Source organism: Lampris incognitus, chromosome 18 (genome assembly GCF_029633865.1).
Source record: "Lampris incognitus isolate fLamInc1 chromosome 18, fLamInc1.hap2, whole genome shotgun sequence".
Classification (NCBI taxonomy): domain Eukaryota; kingdom Metazoa; phylum Chordata; class Actinopteri; order Lampriformes; family Lampridae; genus Lampris; species Lampris incognitus.
In genome coordinates, this window is record NC_079228.1 from 30,094,175 (window position 1) to 30,121,984 (window position 27,810).

General features: G+C 44.9%; 1 protein-coding gene across 1 annotated transcript in view; it reads right to left on the minus strand.

The window, feature by feature from the left end:
• Positions 1-27,810, minus strand: part of eloa (elongin A) — a 37,226-nt gene that overhangs the window by 2,578 nt on the left and 6,838 nt on the right. The window contains exons 3-10 of the mRNA XM_056298496.1: positions 18,491-18,603; positions 15,336-15,931; positions 11,190-11,575; positions 8,222-8,333; positions 6,247-6,399; positions 4,769-4,866; positions 3,086-3,266; positions 2-134 (exon numbers count right to left, since the gene is read on the minus strand). Coding sequence (XP_056154471.1) covers positions 2-134; positions 3,086-3,266; positions 4,769-4,866; positions 6,247-6,399; positions 8,222-8,333; positions 11,190-11,575; positions 15,336-15,931; positions 18,491-18,603 — 1,772 coding nt within the window. The remainder of the gene's footprint in view (position 1; positions 135-3,085; positions 3,267-4,768; positions 4,867-6,246; positions 6,400-8,221; positions 8,334-11,189; positions 11,576-15,335; positions 15,932-18,490; positions 18,604-27,810) is intronic.

The following is a 27,810-nucleotide window of genomic DNA, read 5'->3' on the forward strand; positions in this document are numbered from 1 at the left end:
CTTGATAGGAGCTCCAGCCAAAGCAGAGGTGGCTGTGGAAGAGGCTCCGCTGGTGCCAAACTTCTCCTGTCGGCGGCGGACGTCTCGTGGGGGCTTTGCAACCGAATTCACATACGCCATCTTTACCTGTCGCCCTGGCAGTAGAGACAACACTCACATTTACAACACAACGCAGATATCTGAGTTTTAAAAAATAAGAAGTCACTGTTCACGACATGTAGAGCCAATATCAGTTTAATCTAAATGGGATTATGTATGAAAGTCTGAGCTTTAAAGTCTGCACTCCAAAAAAAAATCTACTTTCTTTGCTCATCTTGACTACATTTATAGAAGACAGCAGATGTGGTATGGCCAACATTTTGGCTTGGTGTTTTACTGATGTCAGTCATTTACATCTTAACTAGATTTTCAAGAAGCTTTCAATATCTGAAACACTAAATGGTCATTCAACACTTCCATGTGTTATGGAAAAATTTTAAATATATCAGGGCCAAAATGATTTTCTTATCTTTTATCTTGTTAGTTTTTAGTTATTAGAGCGTGAGTGTCTGTAATAGAACTCAATTTCCCCTCGGGGATAAATAAAGTATTCTGATTCTGATTCAAAACTGGCTTGTTACCAATAAGTCAAGAAGACCTGAATGTGGAACCCCCCCCCCTTTTTCTCTCCCCAATTGTACTTGGCTAATTATCCCACTCTTCCAAGCCATCCCGATCGCTGCTCCACCCCCTCATATGGAGTTGCCAGCCCCTTCTTTTCACCTGACAGTGAGGAGTTTCGCCAGGGGTATTTAGCACATGACAGGATCACGCTATTCCCCCCCAGTCCCCCCCCCCGAACAGGCGCCCCGACCGACCAGAGGAGGCGCTAGTGCAGTGAACCAGGACACACACCCACATCCGGCTTCCCACCCGCAGACAAGGCCAATTGTGTCTGTAGGGACGCCTGACTAAGCAAGAGGTAACACAGGGATTCGAACCAGCGATCCCCGTGGTGGTAGGCAACAGAATAGACTGCCACTCCCCCCAGATGCCCCACAAAAAAACATTTCTGTCACAACTATACTGCAACTAATAAAGACCAAATTGATCAAGTCCACTGATGTACAAGCAAGCTTGGTTTCTATACGGATTCTAACCCTTCACAGAGAAAGTTACTACATAGATAGCGGTTTATCAAGCCTGGTTTCACACTGATATTCCCTGAGGCGATATCATTTACATCGCATGGGCTTTTTAACCATGTGAAACAATTCAAAAAATCCTCCAACTGGCTTCGCAGTTACATTATATTGCTGAATGGGTAAAGAATAATTCAGAATCTAAACTTAGCACAAAAAGTAAGGAAATTTGTGTTTGGTAGATTATTTCTTTGTTGTAACAATGCTTCTTGGCAATAAATCTTATATCAGGCACCTGATTGTCAGCACCTGGGGTACCAGAAGCTCAAAACAAGAGTGAATAGCAACAGCAAAATAAGCTGTTTGGCATTGGCAAAGAAGATTTGGCAAATTTTTCATGGGCGCAACCCACATACTCTGCTCTGCTGCTCATCCCACAAATGCATGTTCCTTACAAATGTGGTGCCATTTTAAAGGGAAATAAACAGGCTTTCCAACGGTATAAGATTTATTGCTAAGAAGCATCGTTACAACAAAGAAATAATTTACCAAACACAAATTTCCTTACTTTTTGTGCTAAGTATATATGGCTAGATCTAGAATCACCACAGATCAGTACATCACTGGTGGGTCTTCTGCTCGCTCTTGAACAGAAAAAAATTAAAAGTACCACTGGGAATAATATCATTATAAACTCAATATTACAAGCTTGGGTAGCAATTAGAAAATAAGAGGGACAAGAAAGAATGCTATCCCCCCTCTCTCCAGTATGGGGTAATGTTGACTTTCCCCTGGAGTTACAGATGCTGGATTTGAGCTATGGCAACATAAAGGGATCATCACTATAGGTCATATATATGAGAAAGACATAAGGTTTTCATTTGCACAATTATGCCAGAAATATAACTTACCCCAGAGTGATTTTTTTAGATATCTACAGATACGTAGTTTCGTGCACAGCAAAAGGGACACTGGCTTCAATTGCCAGCCCTCCCCGATGGAAAAGATACTTTTGCACCACAACAAAAGAGGCATTTTAGGGTGCGGATACTGAGTACTTAAATCAATATGATAGAAGTAATCTGATATCCAAACTCCATGGATGGAATAATGACCTGAATCTTAATATTGATGAAGTCACTTGGAAAGCGATATGGGGATTAGCAAAGGACATTTCTGTTTGTAATAGAACTAAAGAGTCTCATTTTACATTATTACACCGCTTACAGATAACTCCCCATCTTACACATAAAACGGATCACAACAAGTCTGAGCTATGTATAAAGTGTAATACAGAGGTGGGGAGTTATATCCACCGTGTCTGGACATGTACATATATATTGATGGATACTGGAAGAATATTGTGGATAAACTTAACATAATCTTTGGTGTTCAACTTGGAAAAGATCCTCTGTGTCTACACCAAAAGGCTTTTATGTGTTCTGTCTTTCTGTGCAAGAAAAAATATCTTGTTGAAATGGGTAGATCACAAGCCTCCTACAGTAGCAGGTTGGCATAAGGTTATATTTGAGCGTATACCTGTGGAATACTTGACTTACAGAGCTAAGTGTAAGTTTTTTTAGATACGGTCCCCTTTACTAAACTACATACTAGGCCCAAGGTTGGCAGCTATTGTACTAAAGGGTTTAACAGACTGCAAGAGAGACGTTTAATATCGTGGGTTGATGTGTATATAAATGCTTCGCTTTGGATTTTGTACTCTGATGCACAAGATTTCCTCTTCTTTTTTTTCTTTTATTGTTGCTGTTGTTCTAAATTCAAACGGTAACTGAATGTTGATATGTAGGGGTGGTAGTGTCCACCCCCCCCCCTTTTTTTTGGTTTGCTTTCCTTTACCTTGGATTAAGTGGCCTTCTCTTTTTTGTTTGTTTGTTGGTGTGTTTTTTGACATGTATGTTCAAAAAGAAAAGTAAATAAAGATAAATCCTCTTCCCCCATGTTACCTTTGGGTTTGTTGGCGTGTGCGGAGCTGATGTTTTGGGTGAGCATGCGCAGGCGCTCCTCACGCTCGTCGTGCAGCCTCAGGTACATCTCCCGCCATGACTCGTATTCCTGCGGGACCTCACGCTTGAAGTCCCTCTGGCAGTGACGCATCCACAGGTCATCCGATTCCTCCGTGAACCACTGAGAGGAGAACCAGTGTCAACTTCAGGATGAAATCCCATGACGACGACATGTTGTGACAGCTCTACACTGTCCATATTCAATCATTTTACTGTCTCTTCATGGGATTGCCCCCCCCCCCTTTTCTCCCCAGTTGTACCCGGCCAATTACCCCACTCTTCTGAGCTGTCCTGGTCGCTGCTCCACCCCCTCTGCCGATCCGGGGAGGGCTGCAGACTACCACATGCCTCCTCCGATACATGTGGAGTTACCAGCCACTTCTTTTCACCTGACAGTGAGGAGTTTCACCAGGGGGATGTAGCGTGTGGGAGGATCACGCTATTCCCCCCTAGTTCCCCCTCCCCCCCGAACAGGAGCCCCAACCGATCAGAGGAGGCGCTAGTACAGCGACCAAGACACATACCCACATCCGGCTTCTCACCCGCAGACACGGCCAATTGTGTCTGTAGGGACCCCCAACCAAGCCGGAGGTAACACAGGGATTTGACCCGGCGATCCTGTGTTGGTAGGCAACGGAATAGACCACTATACTACCCAAACCGCCTTCATGGGATTTCAAGGTCTTTATTAGTGTTAAATATGGTGAATATTGGGCATCCAGGTAGCGTAGTGGTCTATTGTGTTGCCTACCAACACAGGATCGCCGGGTCAAATCCCTGTGTTACCTCCGGCTTGGTTGGGCGTCCCTACAGACACAACTGGCTGTGTCTGCGGGTGGGAAGTCAGATGTGGGCATTTGTCATGGTCGCTGCACTAGCGCCTCCTCTGGTCAGTCGGGGTGCCCCCCCCCCCCGATCAGCAGAGAGGGGGTGGAGCAGTGACCAGGGCGGCTCAAAAAGAGCAGGGTAATTGGCCAGATACATTTGGGGAGAAAATTGGGGAAAAAAATATGGTGAATATTGACAGCAGTGGGTCGGTATCAAACTATAAAAGGGCAATTATGGAAGGAAAATAGGTCTCTGTTAAAATGCCTGACACTATCTTTAGTCAAAACTACCCCCCCCCCCCATACTACACTTATGAGATTCACAGACACTGTGAAGTCTAAAGAGTATTCAGACCTGTGTAGAAGCACTGCGCTATCTAACAATTGGCACACAACAACACAAATTGTAATGAAGAGTACTCCAGCAATATTCACAGTTGTGGGTAAATGCTATTATGTTGCTGAGCCGAGTTGCACCATTTATGGTTATTGTATTGGTTGGTGTGAATCACCAGCCCTCTGGGGTTTCTGTCAAGCTCGAGCTTGTGTGAAGACAAACAGAACTGAAATCATTGCAAGTGAACCTACCAGTTTTGCCCTTACAAAAATCCTCAAAAAAGTTTGTAGGATATAACCAGTTTTCCCAGTCCCATGAATACTTAGCAATAAGGTAAGGCCTTTATTTTCTTTTTGTCTCGAGTAGGATTCTAGTAGAGACTCGCAAACCAAAGAAGTTGAAGTGTTCAACTTCTCTGAAGCTTTCAAGAGAGGGTGTGCGCACGTGTGCATGTGCTACCTGATTGCACTGCTCAATGCGGTAGAGCTGCTCTGGTGTACATCGCTCCAGAACTGGCTCCAGGATCTCGAATGGCACTCCTCCCACTTCGTCAATAGCTGAAACAACACACACACGTTCAGACGCAGGTAAAGAAGGAATTCACAAATGGTTTGCAGTGTTTGTTTAAATCCTGCCTGGTAGCCCAGATGGGTGGAATTTGTTAATTACGATAATGCATGTGTGATATGTTATCGCTTCAGGGGCCTGTTTGCAATAACAAAGGAAGTGAAAAGAAAACTGGTGAAAAAGACTGCAAGAGACATTTGTTTTGTTTGGAGTGGACGCCTTCAAGATTCTGTTCTCCAAAAAGGGAGCATCTAAAAAGGGGGATCAATTTATCCTGGGTCATTCATGTATGAAAACAGACAGGATTCCCACTCTTTTCTAGAGATCATTTTCCAGGACTTTTCCAGGACATTTTCAGTGATGATCTAGCTGGTATGACAGACCGGGATTGTGCCACACACTAATGTGATGTTCCTTTCTGTGGAAGTCTGATTTAAAAGACGTGTAGTCCATGGCTACAACTTATCTATGAAATCATCTCTTACATGCTTAGAAATTATGACAAATTGATCATAGAATAATGCAAACATACCTGAAGATGTACATCACTTCACTTTATTAGTATCATAACCAAGTTAAATGATGGTCTGGGCAACTCTCACCTCAGCCTTTCTTTTCTCTCTTACTTTCTCTCCCGTCTCTTTCTCTAAAAAATAAAAATTAGGCCAAGTAAAAAATAAAGAGCCAGCAAAAGTAACTGGCACCTGCCTTACTTACTTACTAACTAACTAACTAAATAAATAAAAATCTACTACTACTACTACTAATACTTTTGGCTGCTCCCGTTAGGGGTCGCCACAGCAGATCATCGGTTTCCATCTCTTCCTGTCCTCTGCATCTTCCTCTGTCACACCCACCACATGCATGTCCTCTCTCACCACACCCATAAACCTCCTCTTTGGCCTTCCTCTTTTCCTCTTCCCTGGCAGATCCATATTCAGCATCCTTCTCCCAGTATACCCAGCATCTCTCTTCCACACATGTCCAAGCCATCTCAATCTTGCCTCTCTTGCTTTGTCCCAGGCCCAAACACACAGACCCGTGTGTTTTGCAGACACAGCCAATTGTGTCTGTAGGGATGCCCGACCAGGCCGGAAGTAACATGGGGATTCGAACCGGTGATCCCCGTGTTGGTAGGCAACAGGACAGACCGCTACACCACCCGGACGCCCCCCAACACAGTTAAACTTTGACAGCACCAAAGTATATAAATATTTCCTGTTTAACAGTTAAACTCAGAAACCAGAGATATGTATCCACATTTATGTATGTACATGAGAGAGAGAGAGAGAGAGAGAGAGAGAGAGAGAGAGAGAGAGAGAGAGAGAGAGAGAGAGAGAGAGAGAGAGAGGTGCAACAAATGCACTCACAGTCAATGTTGTTCTGCAGCACGCGAATGCATTGCTCATACAGCGTCATCATCTTGGGCAGGTAGGAGGTCTTGGCGCCTGAGTAGACCACCATCTTAGAGTTAAAGCGTTTTCCTGTGAAGCCACTATCCTCCTCATCATTTGACAAAGGAACTGAAGGAGGAGGAAAGAGAGGGGAGAAAAAAGCAAGAGAGGGCGTGTGGTGAGACACAGTTATAGATACACTGAAAGACTTGCACTCCTCATAGAATTTACCCATCTTCACGTCACGTCTGCATTTTGGCCGATAATGCATGTCAAACTTGTTGAAAATGATTGAGCAGCTAGCCTTTTGAAAAAACACAACCCAATATTCCAGAAGAAATCGTCTCTGTCATTGTCTGACTACCACAGAACTGGAGTGGAGTAGAGCGCCAGTGATTTCTGCTCCTGGCTCAAAGCCATTACTCTGCTCCCACTCCACTCTGGATTTTCTATTTTATACACCGCACCGGCTCATGCATGAGAGAAACCTGACTGATCTATGATAAAAATGTTTATGTAGATCAGTGCTTACAATAAACAACGCTTATCAATGTTTGAAACTTGTTTATCTTTTCTTATCACCATGCCGACACTTTTCCTATCCGAGCACCTGTTCAACCAACACTTACCAACTTTGGCATTGGCTTTAGGTTGTCTTCTGCACAGAATACCACCACCACAGTCGCACACGAACTGAACAAACGAAGTCATAATACCGGTGAATGAATATTGGAATATGCATGCAACCCAAACAAACTGGCTTCACATAGCCTTGTTAAATCCAAGGTAAGCCCCATTGTGTAAAAACTTTTCCTGCCGTCTGAATCTATAATGAATTTCACATTTGTTTGGCCTGCAGTGCGCAAAGAACTGGATTTCATAACAGGTCACTTTAGAAACATAACACTGAATGAGCCAATTTGAAATTGTAGAGGAGACATGAGATTTTTTTTTTTTACAGAAGGCTATGGGGAACTGAAGATACCACCAATCCGAACTAATGTCATATTTAATGGTCAAGATTAAAGACAACAGCCTATAATGTGGACTGATCATTTTAATTATGGGAAATGCTATAAACTAAGATTAATTTAATTGCATCATGGGTCAGGATGGAATGGCATCAAAGTGATCTCAGAGTGAGGGAGAATGCCAATGCTCTTCCCTCCAGGCAACATCATGCCACCCCGCTCACAAACCCTGCTGACTACCCATTACAGCAGTAGGTGAACACAATTAGCTATTGATTTTGCTTATCACAGAAGTTAATTTTTGGGGTACTTATTGGGTTTTATTAGACACAATAGGGGCAGCACAGTGGCACAGTGGTTAGCGTGGTCGCCTTACAGCAAGAAGGTCCTGGGTTCGAGCCCCGGGGTAGTCCAACCTTGGGAGTCGTCCCGAGTCATCCTCTGTGTGGAGTTTGCATATTCTCCCTGTGTCTGCGTGGGTTTTACTCCGGGTGCTCTGGTTTCCTCCCACAGTCCAAAGACTATGTAGGTCAGGTGAACCAGCCGTACTAAATTGTCCCTAAGTGTGAATTTATTTGTGTGTGTGTCGGCCCTGTGATGGACTGGCGGCGTGCCCAGGGTCCAGGGTGTGTCGCCCCACCTGCCGCCCAATGACTACTGGGATAGGCTCCAGCATTCCCGCGACCCTGAGCGCAGGATAAGTGGTTTGGATAATGGATGGATGGATAGACACAACAGTAAAGAGAGACATTAATTAAAGGCTGGAAATGGAGAGAGAGAGATGGGAGGACGTGCAGCAAAGGTCCTGGAGCTCAATGCAAGTTCAGGATTCTGCAACCAGACCTCAGCCCGAATAACAGACACTCATCTGGTTGACTCAATGGGATGCTCCATTCTGCAGTTTCTTTTACTGACAGGTGCAAATATACATGCACATACATGACTGAAATAGTCAAATGGGCTTGGTTGAAGCGTGCTACCTTTTCGTCTTTGCGGGGACAGTGGTGTGAGGTCGATGGAGGGCAGAGGTCTGTAGTTGGGCTGTATCGCTGGCAGAGGGATGTCAGGGAGAGTTGGGACGGCCTCAACCACCTGCACAGAACAACAGAAATGCAGTAGTCACCTTGACTTGCAGAAACCATCTCCACCCCCCCACCCCCATTACAAAGTGTGTTTTGAAAAATGTAGCAATGATACACAAAACCCATAATACACAAACAATAAAGGTTAGAAGATTTGAATTTAGAAAAACTACAAAGTTGTTTATTTTTTTTGATTAATCTTAAGAAATTAAAATAAAATGTACCTATAAAAATGCTACTACAGCAAAATGCATTACTGTTGGATCTCAGGCTGTGTTGTACTAGTACATGACAGAGATAAACTCTGCACAATTAATAATACGCAATTAGAGAAGTAGCTTATTTTCAGACTCAATTTACATCAACTACATCTGCAACTGAAATCAGAAAGACCACGATAGTTTGAATTTCCATCCATTCATCCATTATCCAAACCGCTTATCGAAATTCGGGGCATGGAATGCTGGAGCCTATCCCAGCAGTCATTGGGCAGCAGGCAGGGAGACACACCCTGGACAGGCCGCCAGTCCATCACAGGGCTGACACATTGGGACCTAGGGACAATTTAGTACGGCCGATTCACCTGACCTACATGTCTTTGGACTGTGGGAGGAAACCGGAGCACCCGGAGGAAACCCACGCAGACATGGGGAGAACATGCAAACACCACACAGAGGACGGCCCGGGACGAACCCCAAGGTTGAACTACCCCGGGGCTTGAACCCAGGACCTTCTTGCTGTGAGGTGACCACGTTAACCACTGTGCCGCCCAGTTTGAATTTCATTTTCGTTAAAAATGGTCAGTAAACCACTATGACCCACTAGGAAATCAATTAGTCAAACCTTTGGCTGAATTTGCTCAATAGAATTGAGGTTAAATAAACAGTTGGCCAATCATTAGTCTTCAAATATTTCCACACCTCAAAGCTGTGAATCTTATACATGCTTGACTTTAGTTATACCAGGAAACAAGCAAAGGAAATATGGATGCTGATTCAAATTGGTTAAGCCATCTCTGTCAAATATTAATTCAGATTTAATAAGTAAATTTAAGTTGAACTAGAGCAAAACAGCAATTTATTTCCCCTCCGTCTTCACCCTCTATAACTGCTTATTCCAATTAAGGGCCACAGATACTAAAGCCAGGCTGGAGCCAATTCCAGCAAGCACTGAGGCACAGAGACAATGAACACAATCCCTCAAACACCAGTCATCCCCCCATGGACAGTTTTAGTGTCTCCAATTAACTTGACATGCACGTCTTTGGACTATGGCTGGGCAGTAACTCATTATTTATTGTGTTTCAATTTTTTATTGGGATTAAACTTGGATATATTGTCATCTCGTGATAATTTTATTTTGGGGCGTCCGGGTGGTGTGGCAGTCTATTCCATTGCCTACCAACACGGGGATCGCCAGTTCGAATCCCCATGTTACCTCCGACTCGGTCGGTCGTCCTTACAGACAGTTGGCCGTGTCTGTGGGTGAGAAGCCGGTTGTGGGTATGTGTCCTGGTCACTGCACTAGCGCCTCCTCTGGTTGGCTGGGGCACCCGTTCGGGGGGGAGGGGGAACTGGGGGGAACAGCGTGATCCTCCTATGCGCTACAGCCCCCTGGTGAAACTCCTCACTGTCAGGTGAAAAGAAGCAGCTGGCGACTCCACATGTATCGGAGGAGATATGTGGTAGTCTACAGCCCTCCCCAGATGGGCAGAGGGGGTGGAGCAGCGACTGGGACGTATCGGAAAAGTGGGGTAATTGGCCGGGTACAATTGGGGAGAAAATTCCAACCCATTGCACTTAATTTTTGTCTTGTATGTGCGTGTGTGTATGTGTGTGTGTGTGTCTATTACACGTGGATATATACAGACATCTGCTTTGCAATAGTGCACCATGAATTTATATCCCTTCCACTTCAGCATCTTTTTCCCGTGTCCCCGGTTTTAAGGATCGCTCGGTTCTCCAATTTGCAGCATCTTTCCATCCACATATCCAAGAACTTCGGGGCAGAAGTCACTCGGGTGTACTACATCAGGCTCAGGGGAGAGTATTCACAAGTAGGTCCCATCAGACGTTCAAGTTAAAGCCACAGGAGCCCCGAGAAGTGTAGCAGTCTATTGCTTTGCCTACCAACACGGGGATCGCTGGGTCGAATCCCCGTGTTACCTCCGGCTTGGTCAGGCGTCCCTACAGACACAATTGGCCGTGTCTGCGGGTGGGAAGCTGGATGTGGGTACGTGTCCTGGTCGCTGCACTAGCGTCTCCTCTGGTCTGTCGGGGCATCTGTTCGGGGGGGACTGGGGGGAATAGCGTGATCCTCCCACGCGCTACATCCCCCTGGCTAAACTCCTCACTGTCAGGTGAAAAGAAGCGGTTGGCGACTCCACATGTATCGGAGTAGACATGTGGTAGTCTGCAGCCCTCCCCGGATCGGCAGAGGGGGTGGAGCAGTAACTGGGATGCGTCAGAACACTGAGGTAATTGGACGAGTACAATTGAGGAGAAAAAGGGAGAAAACCCCCCCCCCCAAATAAACAAATAATTTTATTGTTTGAATTAATGATGATGAGAATCGATTGCTTAAAACGTCTCACAAAATACAGTGTGAAATGTTTGAAAGGCGTATTATTTGAAAACTAGTTTCGGTTTGATATTATACTTTACATTACTAAAGAGTTCAATGTGATTAACCTCAGATGGATTCTTAAACATCGTATTTTTGCATATGTAAAGCAGATATAGCGCTACACATCAACATCATGTAAAAATCTCGATGATGATGATGCAAACTAAGCCACCATGTCACCCCTTACCACAGGCTGTTCTGTTGAATAGAAATAATTAAAGCTCATTCCTGCTGGTCTTACCCTCCTTCGTTTCTCTGACACTGGGGCACTTGGCGCTGACGTAGAGGATGGCTCACTCCTCTTGTTGCTCTTGGTGCTCTTAGTACTCTTGGTGCTCTTGGTTCCATTGGCCTTGGCAGCCTTTGAGGATGAGGAAGATGAAGAAGAGGATGAGGCCGCAGGTGGAGGGACACGGGTGTGGCGGGAGGATGAAGAGGTGGACGAGGAGGATGAGGAGGGGGGATGCAATGGCCGGCTATGTGACGATGATGAAGAGCTTGGCTTCTTCTTCTTCTTAACGGGCATCGGAGCGTCGTACGTGAGGAAGGACTCAAAGGACATGGTGGGGACCTCAAAGTCTTCCTCCTCTTCCTCAGCTGCAGATTCCTTAGGCACCTGTGGTCGCCCTGGTTACACAAAGGAAAACATTATGGGATATAGATAACTTAAGAGGTGGACCTTTGAATTGGTCAGGTTATTTGTCTAGCCAAACTTAACTTAATTTCCGTTTAATTATTTGATACAAAATGTTACTGGTAATTGACCACTCTGACTCCTAGAGAACCAGAAATGGAGTTACCAGTTCTGTGGTAATAGCACTTTCCCTACCCCAAAAGAAAATAACATGGTTGAATCTAAGTTTTAGTTCATAATGTGATAGTATCCTGTTGACCGAAGTCTTTTTCTTTTTTGGGGGGGGGGTTCCCCCTTTTCTCCCCAATTGTATCTGGCCAATTACCCCACTTTTCCGAGCCGTCCCGGTCGCTGCTCCACCCACTCTGCCAATCTGGGGAGGGCTGCAGACTACCACATGCCTCCTCCGATACATGTGGCGTTGCCAGCTGCTTCTTTTCACCTAACAGTGAGACGTTTTGCCAGGGGGATGTAGCACGCGGGGGGATCATGCTATTCCCCCCACACACAGCCAATTCTGTCTGTAGGGACGCCCAACAAAGCCGGAGCTAACATGGGGATTCAAACCGATGATCCCCGTGTTGGTAGGCAATGGAATAGACCACTACGCCACCCGGACATCCCGTGACCAAAATCTTCTATGAGCTTGTTCTGCCATATTTGCCGGTAGGCCACAACAACCTTGCTGCTGTGGTGAAGATGTAAAACCCTATGCACCATATAATTTTTTATGGGCAAGTCTTACCAGACACTAACCATTAAAATGAGCAAAAAAAGGGAAAAAAGAATAGGATATTCATCCATCCATCCATTATCCGAGCCGCTTATCCTGATCAGGGTCACGGGGATGCTCGAGCCTATCCCAGCAGTCATTGGGCTGCAGGCGGGGAGACACCCTGGATATTCATAGACAAGCTATTGTCTTAAATAAAAGGACATTTGCATGCATGTAAATCTTCAGGATTGTAGCTTTAAACAATGCCATCACCCTAGCTTGTCTGAACAGGAACAAGCGCCTCAGTTCATCGTGTCAAAAGTCAAAGTCAGCAAGCTCACTTCTTTTTATGAGGGTCAATATAACCCTGACACAACAGCAAAGCCTTGAGTGATATGCTGTAATGAGAAATTAAGGGCAATCGTCAGTCTCTGTAAACATAGACAAGAGACAGAAATATTGAACCGATTCGTTCAAACGTGTCACAAAGGGCATATGAGATTCGACGCATTTCAATGGGTATTTCCATTTCAACTACAAAAGTGTTTGCAATGTGGATCAGCTTGTCTTCAATATGCCAGCATTAGAAAGTATCAAGGACATCTATCTTGAATTGCAGCTTTACCTGAAAAGTCTAAAGAGATATTAGCATCAAAATCCGACTTTCCCTGTTGTTAATCGACGTAAGGAGTGTGGATGTGATCGATGAGACCAATGGTCGCCCTAAAATCACATTTATGGCCAGACGAGAGATATCGGCGGCCAAGTTTTTTGTTTTTAGATTTTTTTTTTTTCCCCATTTTTCCCCCAATTTGTATCTGGCCAATTACCCTGCTCTTTTTGAGCCGTCCCGTTCACTGCTCCACCTCTTCTCTGCCGATCCGGGGGCGCCCCGACCGACCAGAGGAGGCGCTAGTGCAGCGACCAGGACACATACCCACATCCGACTTCCCACCCGCAGAAACGGACAATTGTGTCTGTCGGGACGCCCGACCAAGCCAGAGGTAACGCGGGGATTCGTCCCAACGATCCCGTGTTGGTTGGCAACGGAATAGACCGCTACGCTACCCGGGCGCCTATCGGCGGCCAAGTAACTGATTTCCAGTTGGCGAAAATGTGGTAATTTGCCGCGTCACGAATTATAATTAGCATAGAGGGCATGTCCGTAGCGGGACGCTATAAAAAATGGAGACGCACCCTTTTGGCTCGAAGGAATACGGCTGTATTGGCTGAGCAACATATTCGTGAGGGTTGATGCTTGTGTAACCAGTTATATTTATGCCCGGTGCGGGATTCGATACGGGGTGTACTGCACCACAAGGCGACATCACTAAACCGCTCGGCTAAAGGGTCAGAGCCGTTAGCTAGGGGCTAACGTGTCTTATTAGTAGTTTACAGTCGTCACCCTCCCCCGAAGCGCGCCCTCGCGCTTTATTCCCGCGCTCCGAAGAGACTTCTGAGGATCTGCACACTTCCCGATCACACCGCTGCCACCAATGTAACCGGTGCAGGATTCGATACGGGGTGTACTTTACCACAAGGCGACGTCACTAATCGCTCGGCTAAAGGGTCAGACCCGTTAGCTAGGGACTAACGTCTCTTATTAGTAGTTTACACTAGCTCCAACGGGGTGTAGGCGCGGAAGTAGACGTGATTGGTTGCTGCGTCGGCCAATAGACAGCGCGGAACCTCGAAGAGCACTAACTTGAAACAAACGACGCGTACTGAAACATTTAGCTGGCTAGCTTACAACTAACCTTAACATTGCCAGATCGTACTGTAACCCTAACCCTATCGCTATTGCTATCGCTAGCTAACTAACGTTAACTTAATTTGCCCCAACTATTGCTCTGTCTGTCGGTCTGGCAGTCAGTGCGCTTCGAGGTTCCGCGCTGTCTATTGGCCGACGCAACAACCAATCACCTCTACTTCCGTGCCTACACCCCGTTGGATCTAGCATCAACCATTCGTGAGGCGAGTAGTCAACTTCCACTTAGAAAGAGGAATCGTCTTCCACATCCTCAATGTCAAAGCTGCTGTCGGGGGTCTCGCCGCTCGCCATTTTTTTTTTGTAAAGTGGCAACAGAGCAGGAAGGGGGCTGTCACCAGTCAATTTCTCGTTTTTCTACGGCAAGCGGTTTAGCCCACCCAGCCACACCCACACGACCGCCCTGAATTTCAGTAGCCAATAGCTTTGAAATCATAAAACCACACCCACCTTTCGGTTGTAATTCAAACCACCCGTGTTAAAAATGAGCTCAAAAACAGCATGAAAGTATCTCTTTACATCTCATTCCCCACCGCAATACCCTTGCTCCAAAGTGCTAAAAGTAAGGTAAGTTCTGTCTAAAGGCATTTCCCAAAGAAAAACACTCGTGAAAATTTTCACAATGTCCCGGAAAGCCGCCAGATCGGTGATCAACGAGGCAGGCTGAGGCCCGTATGGTGTTTTGCAGGATAAGGTTGTTTGTACAAGTTAGCATATCCTGCTTATATATGGAATTTATACATAAGATTAGTATTCTTGTAATTACAATGGATGGAAATTAACAGTAGACAGAATGCATGTTGGGGACTTCTGCTCAGATGGCAACATTCCAGGCATAAATCATGGGCAAAACATTTTTATCTACACACAAAACTTAAAAATTGTGAACAATTTACCAAACAGGTTCAACAGATGTTACTTGACACCCCCCCCAAAAAGCACAAGTATTTTCCATCTCTTTGTTTTCTGCTGATGTAGAATTCCTTTCTTGTAAAGTATGCCTTTGAAATGAGCATGCGAGTAAGATTAAAATGCAACTGTGTGATTTAACCTGACAGTCAATCAACTGGATACAGTAACATAGTGTAACTTAAACATGCAGTTCAATGGCTTATTTTAATAAACTGTTGATTTCACTATGGCAACCCAGCATCAATGTTGATGCAACCAAAGTCTTACACCATTTCAACACACGCACACACACACACACCACTCCCCATAAACGTACAAACAACTTTGTACAAAATCCCCCAAAAAACCACACACTCACCATCACTCCCTCCTTTCTTCTTCTCCTCCTTCTCCTTCCTGTTCTCCTGTGGGGTGGAGTGACGACTGTGCTTGACCGCCTTGTGCGCCACACTGTTTTGCTGTGTCTCTCTTTCTGCAACACGTGTCTTTCCACCACCACCACCACCTCCTCCTTCTCCGCCTCCTTCTCGATGGCTATTCTTCTGCACGTGGTGTTGCCGTCGTTCCTCGTCTCTGTCCCGGTCACCCTGGGAACCGTGGTGCTGGTTCCTGCTGGGTTCTTTGTGCAGCTTGGTGTGTCGGGCCTCTTTGCGAGGAGGAGAAAGAGGAGCGGGAGAGGGGCTGGGCTCGGGGCTCTCGTACTCCTCAGACTGGTAGCCCCCTCCATGCGGAGGGCTGCTGTAGTGCTGGTGCTGTGGAGGCGACAGGGAGTATGTTTCATGGTAGCTTCTATCCTCCATCATCATCTCCTCCTCCTCCTCTTCCTCCATGTAAGAGTGCTCCTCCTCGGGTGAGGGTTCCCGGGTGTGTCTGCGGCCTCCTCCAATGTTTGCCTCTGTACCCCGGGAGTGTGTGTGTGACCTTGGTGCCTCTCTGGCATGGCTGTTGCTGGGTCTGTGGAGGAGGAGACGGAGGGATCAGTAAATCAGATTTTCAGATCATTTCAGAGACCAGTTTACAGTTACGCAGAGCAAGCTTGTGGAGACCGACCACAACAGAGGGTCAGTGGGATTTAAAACACGCGTCATGTAACTCAGGTTTTCTTAATTTTAATGATTATTGGGGTGGTCTGCATAGCTAAATTAAGTAAGTGTAAATGGACTACAATTGCAATGACTCACTGCATTTACGTTGTAGTCAATTCCGACCAAAAATTAACTTGCTTAGGAAATACAAACAGCTAAAACCGTTAAAGACGAGTGAACACCAGTAATAAGTGATGGTCTGTCAAGTCTATTATTATAAGAGACAACAGGGTGATCTAAAAGGGTCTTTTACATATCAGTCCCATGCAGTAACTGCATCAGTATCGACAACTGGAAGTCCCTGAAAACTTGAAATTGCAAACTGGGGAAAGTGAACGGATGCAGCAAATGAAGGAATTTTTTTGTTTCCTTGAGGATACAGTAAAGATTATCCATCCATCCATTACTGAGGAGATCAACTATTTCAATTTCTTCAGAGGAAGCTAATTCAACACATCTCTAAAATTTTCTCCTTGAGGTTTTTGGTGATATAATCCAATCATCTCTACACATGAAAGAGACTCTTTACCAATAGAATGACTTCAAAGTTTTGCTTCACGATACAATTCTAAAGCTGTACATGCAAACAAATGTTTCTTTTTGATATGTTCCATCTTTGCCATATCTTTTTTTTGGGGGGGGGGGCCCTTTTCTCCCCAATTGTTCCTCGGCCAATTACCCTATTTTCCAAGCTGTCCTAGTCGCTGCTGAACCCCCTCTGCCAATCTGAGGAGGGCTGCAGACTACCACATCGCCTCCGATACATGTGGGGTCGCCAGCCAATTCTTTTCACCTGACAGTGAGGAGTTTCACCGGGGGCATGTAGCACATGGGAGGATCACGCTATTCCCCCCAGTTCCCCCTTCCCCCCCGAACAGGGAGCTCGGACCAACCAGAGAAGGAGCTAGTGCAGTGACCAGGACACATACCCACATTCGGCTTCCCACCCACAAACACCGCCAATTGTGTCTGTAGGGTTGCCCGACTAAGCCGGAGGGAACACGGGGATTCAAACCGGCGATCCCCATGTTGGTAGGCAACGGGATAGACTGCTACACTACCCAGATGCCCATCTTTGCTGTATTTAACACTACATCTTATCAATGAATTTCTAAATCACAAATGCCTTTGCTCACTATAACAGTTTCTGACAGGAAGTTCGTTCCTGAAAAACAAAAGGATGCGTTTCATTTTGTGTTCACCACAGCAGCCAGATGCAGATGAAAAAGGCAGGTAGTGAAGAGTTTGAAGAAGAATCAAAGTTGTGGTGGCTTACAGGGATGGGCAACCTGATCCAGAAAGGGCTGGTGTGGGTGCAGGTCTTTGCTCCAACCAAGCAGTTACACACCTGATTCTATTAGTCAACCAATAGTCTTTGCTAAGGACCTTGATTTGTAGACTCAGGTGTGTAACTGCTTGGTTGGAACAACGACCTGCACCCACATCGGCCCTTTCTGGATCATGTTGCCCATCCCTGGATCAGAACAAGCTTGTAAATACCTTTTACCAACAAACACTACATCAACAGCTAAAGTTCAGGTTTAAATATGTCTTTTGTTTGTCTGGACGGAAATATGGCACAGAGTTAGAAACCATTCTCCCAGACAATCATCATTACAAGCCACTGGAGGACAAAGGTAGAAGATGTAGGGCACTTGCTCTGACCAGAGATCCATCCATCCATTATCCAAACTGCTTATCCTGCTCAGGGTTGTGGGATACTGGAGCCTATCCCAGCAGTCATTGGACGGCAGGCAGGGAAACACCCTGGACAGGCCGCCAATCCATCACAGGGCCAACACCACATTCATACCTAGAGACAATTTAATATGGCTGATTCCCCTGACCTACATGTCTTTGGACTGTGGAAGGAAACCGGAGCACCCGGATGAAACCCACACAGACACGGGGAGAACATGCCAACTCCACACAGAGGATGACCTGGGATGACCCCCAAGGTTGGACTACCCCAGGGCTCAAACCCAGGACCTTCTTGCTGTGAGGCGACCGTGCTAACCACTGCACCACCATGCCACCCCTGACCAGAGATGTGATACATATTCCTGTTACCCTAAAATTACCTGTTTTGATAGAGAAGTCCTGGTTAAAGGGGAAAAGCTGCCAGGACACAACACAATTGCTTCGATGGTGTTTTAAGCCCCTAACGTACTCTTCCAGGCAGCGCTGCATGGAAGGCACTCCCCACCTCCTACAGTTTCAGGCAATCACAGCACTGGCGCTGACCGTAACCCTAGCCAGTGCTGTGATTGGATGAAACTGTTGGGGGCGGGGAGTGCCTTCCATGCAGCGCTGCCTTGAAGAGTACGTTGGGGGCTTAAAACACCATCGAGCACAGAATTTTGGCTACTGTAAGTCACTCTGGATAAGACACAGTCAGTGATATCACTGAGATGTCGATGCATCTTACCTGTCAGCTGATTGAGGAACCAGTTTCTTCCATTTAGCAACCAAGTTTTTTGCCATCTCGCCAACCAGTTCATGCTTTCTAAGAGAATTCACGGTTTTGCCCACTCCAGTTTCCTGTGAGAGAATGAGGAAATAAAATAGTGTCTAATCAGCAAGTTGTTTTCCTCCAATGTCCATGCTAGGTTTCTTTGTACTCTCATCCTAGTTTAATGGGACAGGTACATGTTTCGCTCTGATTTTGCCTTTATATTTGATGACGGTAGTGTTGTTATTCTATGTTAAGTACACTGAGAGAGCCACAAACCAGAGTCAAATTTCATGTGTGTGCAAACTTACATGGCCAATTAACTTGATTCTGATCCATTCCATCCATCCATTATCCAAACCGCTTACCCTGCTCTCAGGGTCGCAGGGATGCTGGAGCCTATCCCAGCAGTCATTGGGTGGCAGGCGGGGAGACACCCTGGACAGGCTGCCAAGCCATCACAGGGCCCACACACACACACACACACACACACACACACACACACACACACACACACACACACATTCAGACCTAGGGACAATTTAGTATGGCCGATTCACCTGACCTACACGTCTTTGGACTGTGGGAGGAAACCGCAGCACCCTGAGGAAACCCACGCAGACACGGGGAGAACATGCAAACTCCACACAGAGGACGGCTCGGGACGACCCCCAAGGTTGGACTACCCCGGGGCTCGAACCCAGGACCTTCTTGCTGTGAGGTGACCACACTAACCACTGCGCCACCGTGCTGCTTGATTCTGATGTTTTGTTAAATTCAATTAGGCTAATGGTGACAGTATATACATATTTAGAGGGGCAGAAAATGTTGGAAAAGAATAAGTTGCATTAGTCATCTACGCTAGCTATACTTCAGTAGTTAGTAAGTACCATCCTGACAGTTTACACTTGTGGTCTTTAACTACGCCATGGCAAACTCTGGCAGTAACCTTGCTTGTGATCTCGGTTGCTTTTTCATGGTTTTTTTTTTGTGTGTGCATATGTCACTTGAAATAAAATTCAAACAGTGCACATGCACTGCTAATAGTTAAAAAAACAGTTTAAAGGCATATTTGTAAGGAATATGTTTTGTGTTGTTTTAGCTCCTCTTTGATTCTTTTACTCTAATCTGATATTTGTGTCCTGGAGCTCTTGAAATATACAAATAAAATGTGTCATTATTACTTTTTTTTTTTTTTACATTTGAGGACAACCTTCACTTTGACGGGGGGTAATGTGGTGACACTAATGGTAATGAGCTGTGCAAAATGCCCTCTGTGTCATATTTGGTTGAAAGGATTCGGTGTATTATCTACATCTATAAAGACTGACGGTTTTGCAGTGACTGCACTTAATGTGTCATTACAGCGTAGGAAGCAAGGCTCTGCTGCTGTGCCAGGCTGATACTGACCCCTCCTAAAAAAGAAGTGAGCATCCTGACTTTGTTTTTTTTTGTGATCAAATATTTTTTATTTTATCATTTTTTAAACAAGACACACAAATGAACAATAATGCAAACAAAAACCCACCCACAAACGAGAAAAAAAAAGGAAAAGAAAAAAAAAACTACAGAAAAAATTGCAAAAAAGAAACAGCATACAGTACTCGGTCAGTGTTCAGTCAATAAAGTTCTTCAACTCAGCGGCCACAGAATTCCACATGTCTATAGTTCCAGCCCTTGCTCCATGGATCCTTGCTGTCGAGAGCTCCAAATATACAATGTCCAGATATAAGAGGGACCAATGACGAGATGACAAATCATCTGGAGCTTTCCAACGCATAGCAACCATCTTCTTGGCTGCTGTGAGTCCCGCAAGCAATATGCACTGCTTGATTTGTGGTACATGTAATGCAGAGAAGTCATTGAGAAGTAATACCGCAGGCTCAGCGGGTACAGTAATCGACAAAAATTGGGACAATTTATCAGCAACCATTTCCCAAAACCCTTTCACCCTTGGACATTCCCAGACCATATGAAAGAAGGTTCCAACCACATTCAGCGAACAAAGTGTACAGTTTGGGCTATCAGCAGGTTTCATACAAAACCTCTGTCGTGGGGTGCGATATGTCCGATGTATAAAATTATAGTGTATCTGCTGATGATCTGGATTCCTAGACGCTAAGAGAACACTAGACCACACCGTCTCCCAACAGAACTCAGTATCCAGATCGGGCACATCTGTTCTCCAAATTGTGTCCAGCGTAAGGGGTTCGTATGTTCTTTCCAGGATAAAGCCATACAGCACAGAAACTAAACCCCTAGTACTAACCTTTTCATTAATTATTCTATAAAGTGGATGCACTGGGAGAGAAGAGAGCCACGGCACCCCGTGAGCCTTCATGGAAGCCCTCAACTGAAGATAGAAAAAAAAAAGACCAGGCCGGTAAATCATATTGATTCCTGAGATCCTCAAAAGAGCGCAGACCACGGTCATCACACAGATTACCAAGAGAGTGTACACCCCTACTGGACCAGCTATTATGCGGGATAGGACGACGATCAACTAGGAGACCTTGGTTGTAAAATATAGGAGAGCAAACGTTCCACTTAGCGGTGATCTTACATGCCGACTCCACAGATCTCCAGACCGCAACCAGGTGTGATATGATGGGGCGAAATCGTTTCCTACACTGGGCAGTAGAAATATTAGAAAACAGTAAATCTGCTAGTCGTATGGGGTGAACCAAGTTCCTCTGCACCAGGATCGAGCCAGGTCGTAAGTGAACGCAAGGTGTAGGCCCAACAGTAATACTTTAAGTTAGGGAACGCAACGCCACCATCTGATCTGTTACGATTCATGGTCGTGCGTTTGAGGCGAGGAGGCTTGTTCTTCCAGATGAATTTGGTAATCGCTGAATGGAGTTTATCCCAGTACCGAGGAGGGGGCGGAAGAGGGAGCATAGAGCTAACAAAATTAACCCGCGGCAATATATTCATCTTGACGATGGAAACCCTAGCATGAATGGAATTGGGCATTGAAGCCCATCTAATCATGTCCTCAGAGACCTTCTTAAAGGTCAAGTCGAAGTTAGATTTTGTTGTGACTGTCAGAGACGGAAAGATGTCAATCCCTAAATATTTGAAGTGGCTTACAATCGGAACAAGTGGGGGAAGTACGGCCGACCGCATGGCCTCGTTCAGGGGCAATAACGCTGATTTGGTCCAATTAATTCTGTAACCCGATAAGGAACTAAATTGGTCAAAAATATCCAGGAGAGGAGGAATTGATTTGGGGGCATCGGCTACATACAGGAGACAATCGTCCGCGTATAACGAAATAAGGTGAGAGGTACCATTGAGCACGAGGGGAGCAACGAGATCAGACTGCCTAATAGTCTGTGCTAGGGGTTCCAGTGAGAGCGCAAACAACAGGGGGCTAAGGGGACAACCCTGCCTGGAGCCCCTGGCTATATCAAACAAGGGTGAAGAAGTCTTCCCGGTAAGAACTCTAGCAGTAGGGTTAGCATACATCACCCTGATCATATTAATAAAGGGATCACCGATACCCATGGCAGCCAGCACAGACCAGAGAAAAGACCACTCAAGGCGGTCAAAAGCTTTAAGAGCATCAAGTGACAGCAAAGCAGCAGGCGTTCTAATGCTAGAAGCTTTGTCAATAATGTGGAGCAAACGTCTGACATTGTCAGAGGCCAGCCTTGTTCTGATAAACCCAGTCTGGTCGCAGTGTACTAACTTAAGCATATAATTTTGGAGGCGGCCTGTTAAAGTTTTAGCGTAAATCTTATCAGCATTGAGCAGAGAAAGAGGTCTATAATTGCCACATTCAGTGGGATCTTTGCCTTTCTTCAATAATAATGAAATAATAGCAATATTCACATCCCTTGCGAGAGACCCTTCATCAATAGAAAACAATATCATGTTGAGAAGGTGTGGACCCAGAACTTCCCAAAAAGTTAAATAGAATTCGGGGGGGATGCCATCACACCCAGGCGATTTGCCTCTGCGCATAGCCTTAACCGCCTCCTTCAACTCATCCAGAGTGACAGGAGAGTTCAGTGAGGCAGATTCCTCTTCTGTGAGACGAGGTAGTACGAGATTGTCTAGAAAATCTTTATGCTTGGCTGCATCTGGAGTAACCTCAGAGGCGTACAGGTCTACATAAAAGGACTGGAATGCCTTGTTCACCTGCACAGGATCAGATGTGACTATGCCATCAGCATCCTTGACAGTAGAGCATCCTGACTTTGTGACGACACTAATCCAGGCATTGCTTCCTGGCATTGCTTCCTGTTATGGCAAGCTATATAGAGTACTGTCATCCTCATATTAGAAAAATGGACAGCAAAGAAAACAGTGATATATGCTGATTAATACATGCTGTACAAGTGATAAAACAGTGATATATAAAGAATATGGCTTTCTTACATATTCAAACTTAACAGTTATGTTCAAAATGTTTGTCCCCTGATTAATGTCAAATCAAAGTAAGAACTGGACCATCACTTCTAGATTTGAAAAGGTTATGCTGTTCATCCAATTGGATTCTTCAATTCTGAAATGTTTTAAAATCTCCAGTGATGGTCCAGCATCTGTTCTAACCTTCTTTTGATGTAGTATATTCCTGGATGACTGATATGTACCTATGCAAATACACCATGCTTAATGTCAAAAGAAAGTTGAATCACTTCATCAAACAGCACTGTAAGATGGCGACAGATGTACACTTAAGCCCCTCCTCCCGGTTCAAGGATGGTCGTTCCCTCTTCATATAGATGGCCTCTTTGACTCCCCGTTCAAAACCAGCATTCCTCCCTATCAAGGATGTGCACATCCTCATCCCATTCTAAGAGTACATCTGTCGCTATCTTACAATGCTGTAACTGCAACCATTCCCAAATCCTCTGTGAATAGTACACATGGCCACTGAAACTCTAGTTAATGGTCATGCTCATATTTGCATGTGAAACTGATCGTTGGTTTCAGTCGTTATACAACTATTGTTTGTAAGGGTGGGGACACCTGCAGTCAGTTTAGACTGAAGAGGTCACTTAGATGAGTGATGAAACGTATCTGTCAATAAACGTTGTGTCCAGATGAACTGATTCAACTTTCTTTGATTTTTTTTTATTTCATTTTTCCCCCCTTCTCCTCGGCCAATTACCCCACTCTTCCGAGCCGTCCTGGTCACTGCTCCACCCCCTCTGCTGATCTGGGGAGGACTGCAGACTACCGACCGACCGACCGACCAGAGGAGGCGATAGTGCAGCAACCAGGACACATACCCACATTCGGCTTCCCACCCCACGTGTTTGTAGGGACACCCAACCAAGCCAGAGGTAACACGGGGATTCAAACCAGCGAGCCTCGTGTTGGTAGGCAACAGAATAGACCGCCGCACCATCTGGACACCTCTTTCTTTGATTTTATTACCTGGATTATTGAGCATGAATAAAGAAATGCTTAATGTCCTTATTGTGGAAATTGCAGGAAAGTAGAGACGGACAATTTCTCTCATTGACTACACGAACACGTGTGACATTTATTCTTCTGTACAAAATCACAATGCGAGCAACATGGCGCTGCTCCAACAATCCTCATCGTAGCTCCACCCTGTCAACCCTGAAACCCTTTCTTAAAGGGCCCGTGTCTACCTAACACAAAACGTCAACCGATTATGGTGAATTGTGCCCATATAGTCCGCTACATACGTCCCCCCAGAATTCACCATAATAAAAAAAGTCATCGTGGAGGGGGGCGGATGGCCTGGCCACAACAGCTTCGCCGAACAGGTGCAGAGGCCGGGGTGCCTACAGGAGGGGCTTTAAGGACCCTGCGACGGCGTGGGGGTAGAGCGGGGGGTGGAGGAACCTTAGGGGCCTTATTGGGGGGTGGGGGCAGGGTAGGAGGGTGCCCCCGTCATGGGGGCTGGGCAAGTCCAACAGGTCGGTCCATGTCAAGGTGAGCCGGTTTGAGGCAATCCACTGAAATGCACTGGCCTGTTGCCGACTTCCATGACAAAGTGCTTGTTCCTGGTCTCCAGGATGCGGAACGGCCCGACTTGCTTTCAATCCGTTTTTGGCCAGGAGGTCCACTGTTTCATTTCCCCTAATACCTACATGAGCTGGTATCCACATAAACTGAGCATCTATTCCCAATCTAACAATCCCGTATAATAGCTGTAATATTTCATGGAGAATCTTGTCGACAGTTTGAAGATGTATTTTTGAAGCTATTTAAGGCTGCACTGGAGTCTGAGCAAATTAAAACTCACCTCGGTTGAATTTCTTCTACCCACCGCAGAGATAATGAGATAGCCAACATTTCTACTGCATACACCGCTAAGTGATCTCTCGCTCACTTTTTCATTCTGACTTTTAACTCAGGTACAAGAAATGCACAACCGATGTTTCCATTCTCTGGATTTTTGGATCCATCAGTAAATATATGTATACATTATTCATATATTTCACGTATAACAGTGTTCACATAATTCTGCACATTGACTGTATTTCTTTTTAAGTGTAAATGAGCCAATATAGAGAAATTTACTACTGGTTGAGGTAGTAACCATGGTGGAACAGCTGATATTAAAACAGTTTGACTAATATTCCAGTCTTTGATTCCAAATTCCTTACATATATCTGAGATACCAACAAAACACTGTTTCAGATTGTTACTTTCCCAACTCATATCTAAAATCTGTTTTGTAGGATGTGACTCTTTATGTCCTTGCAGAGTTGCCCAGTAATTAGCCATTAACTGTCTCCTCCTTAAATAATGAGGCATTTCTTCAACTTCTACCTGAAGTGCTGACACTGGTGTAGACTTGACTGCTCTACAACACAACCCTAATGCTTGAGCCTGGATTCGGTCTAGCCTTTTTAAAGAAGTACATGCAGCTGAACCAAACACAATAAAACCATAATCTATGACTGATCTAATTAAAGCTGTATAAATGCTCCTTAAAGCAACTGTATCAGCCCCCCACATAGTGCCTGCCAAGCATCTCATAACATTCAAAACTTTTTTACATTTATCTTCTATTTGATCAATGTGATTTTTCCATGTGACCCTCTCATCCACCCACAGCCCAAGGAATTTAAATGCTTTAATTTTTCCTTAATCCTTGGCGATAGAGTTTTAAACATCTTCTTCTACCCTTTTCCTTGTAAAAAAAAAATGCAGTTTCTGATTTTTCTACTGATAACTTAAACCCCCATGCCAGAGACCAGTTTTCAACTTCTATAACTGCCTCCTGAACTTTTCCCACAACATATTTTATATTCCTACCCCTTTTCCAAAGTGCAGCATCATCTGCAAAAAGTGACTTAGCAAAATCTGGACCTACCTTCTTATATATGTCATTTGTCACAATGAAGAACAGAAGAGGACTAATCACACCACCCTGAGGGGTTCCATTCTCAACTATATATCTCTTTGAAAATGAGTTCCCGACACGAACTCGAATTGCACGGCCAAATAAAAAGTCCCTAATCCAATTATATACTTTACCTCAAACACCCATAATATCCAGTTTTATTAAGCGTCCTTCCTTCCACATCATGTCATAAGCCTTTTACACGTCAAAGAAAATGGCTACAACACACTCTTTATTTACTTGACCTTTCTTGATGTCAGACTCCAGGCATAACAATAAATCTAAAGTACTACGCCCTCTTCTAAACCCACTCTGACATGAAGTTATCAATTCAGTCTTTTCTATGTAATACGTCAACCTTTCTGTAACCATCCTTTCCATAATTTGCATGCGTGTGATGTCAAAGCTATAGGCCTATAACTAACTGGAGTGGTGGGGTCTTTCCCAGATTTTTTGACAGGAACAATGACAGCCTCTTTCCACACTATTGGAAGCTTGCCTTTCTCCCAGATCTTATTGTACAGCTCCAACAGCCTTCCTAATGCAAAATCACTTAATTTAGACTCCAAGATACATTTCTTTTCTCATACACATAAGGGTGTTCCTCTAACATTTGCTGCCTCTTGATCTTACCTTCTTCTGTTAAATCATCTGAACTATGGACTTTAACAAAGGTCTTGGCTAACATTTCTGCCTTTTCCATATTATCAAAAGCATGTTCCCCTCCATTTTGCAACACAGGTAGATTTCTTTCCTGTCTGATTCCCCTCATCTTTTTAATCATTCCCCATACTTTATCTAACAGTGTTGTCCTCCCAATATTTGAACAGAATCCTCTCCAACACAACCTGTTTGCTCTTTGCTTTAGAGCATTCTTCATTCCACCATGGTACCATCTTAACACACTTATTAGGCCTACCAATTTTTTCCCCATTTTGCTTGAGTTGCACCTTTAATTATAGCTGAAGTAATAGGTTCATTTTTTCCATCAATATTTCCTGACATATCAATCTTACCAATCTCTGAATTAGAAATATTAGTAAATGATTCCCAATGTGCCTTACCAAAATTCCATCTCATGATACCATCTAGCTGAACCATATTATTCATATCAAGCTTGCTTACAATTGGATAATGATCCCTGCCAATAATGTTATTTGTCAATGCTTCCCAATTACAGGCAGGAGCTAGTTTACTAGAAACAAAAGTTAGATCTATAGCGACACTCTTCCATTTCTAAAATTGAACCTAGTACCTTGCCCAATATTTAAACAAACTCCTTTTGAGTCCATTAGCTCCTCTACTACCTGCCCATTATAATCCGTCATCTCCCCTAACACATAACGTCAACTGATTAAGGTGAAGAATTGTGCCCATATAGTCCATTACATTATTTTCCTTTAAACATTTTTCTGTCCATGCAAAATTATCCATGTACCTTCTTAAGGAACACCCTGCGTCACTCTTTTTTAAAATTTTTTAAAAAAAAATTTCATTTTTTTCGCTTGCAAAGCTCACGGTCTCCAACAGCTCCACAGGAGCAGCTTGGAGGTCAGGAACATTTCACCGGCTTTTACCAAGAGGACAGCGTTTTATTCACGCTCTTCAGAAACTGATCCCAGCATATGACCGCGTGGGAGGATCACACTATTCCCCCCAGTTCCCCCTCCCCCCTGAACAGGCACCCCGACCGACCAGAGGAGGCGTCAGTGCAGCGCCCGACCAAGATGGAGGTAATACAGGGATTGAATCCGATGATCCCCATATTGGTAGGCAATGGAATAGACAGCCACGCTACCCGGAGTGGTAGCAGTGTCAGAGTGGCATAGTGGTAAATACCTTACGATTTGGGCAAAGAGCCATGTTGTGTATGCGAGTACCGTGTTTTGGTGTTTTACGACCGTTGACAGCTTTACAGGAGTGTGCGTTGTAAAGTAACTACCCAGTCTCACGGCAG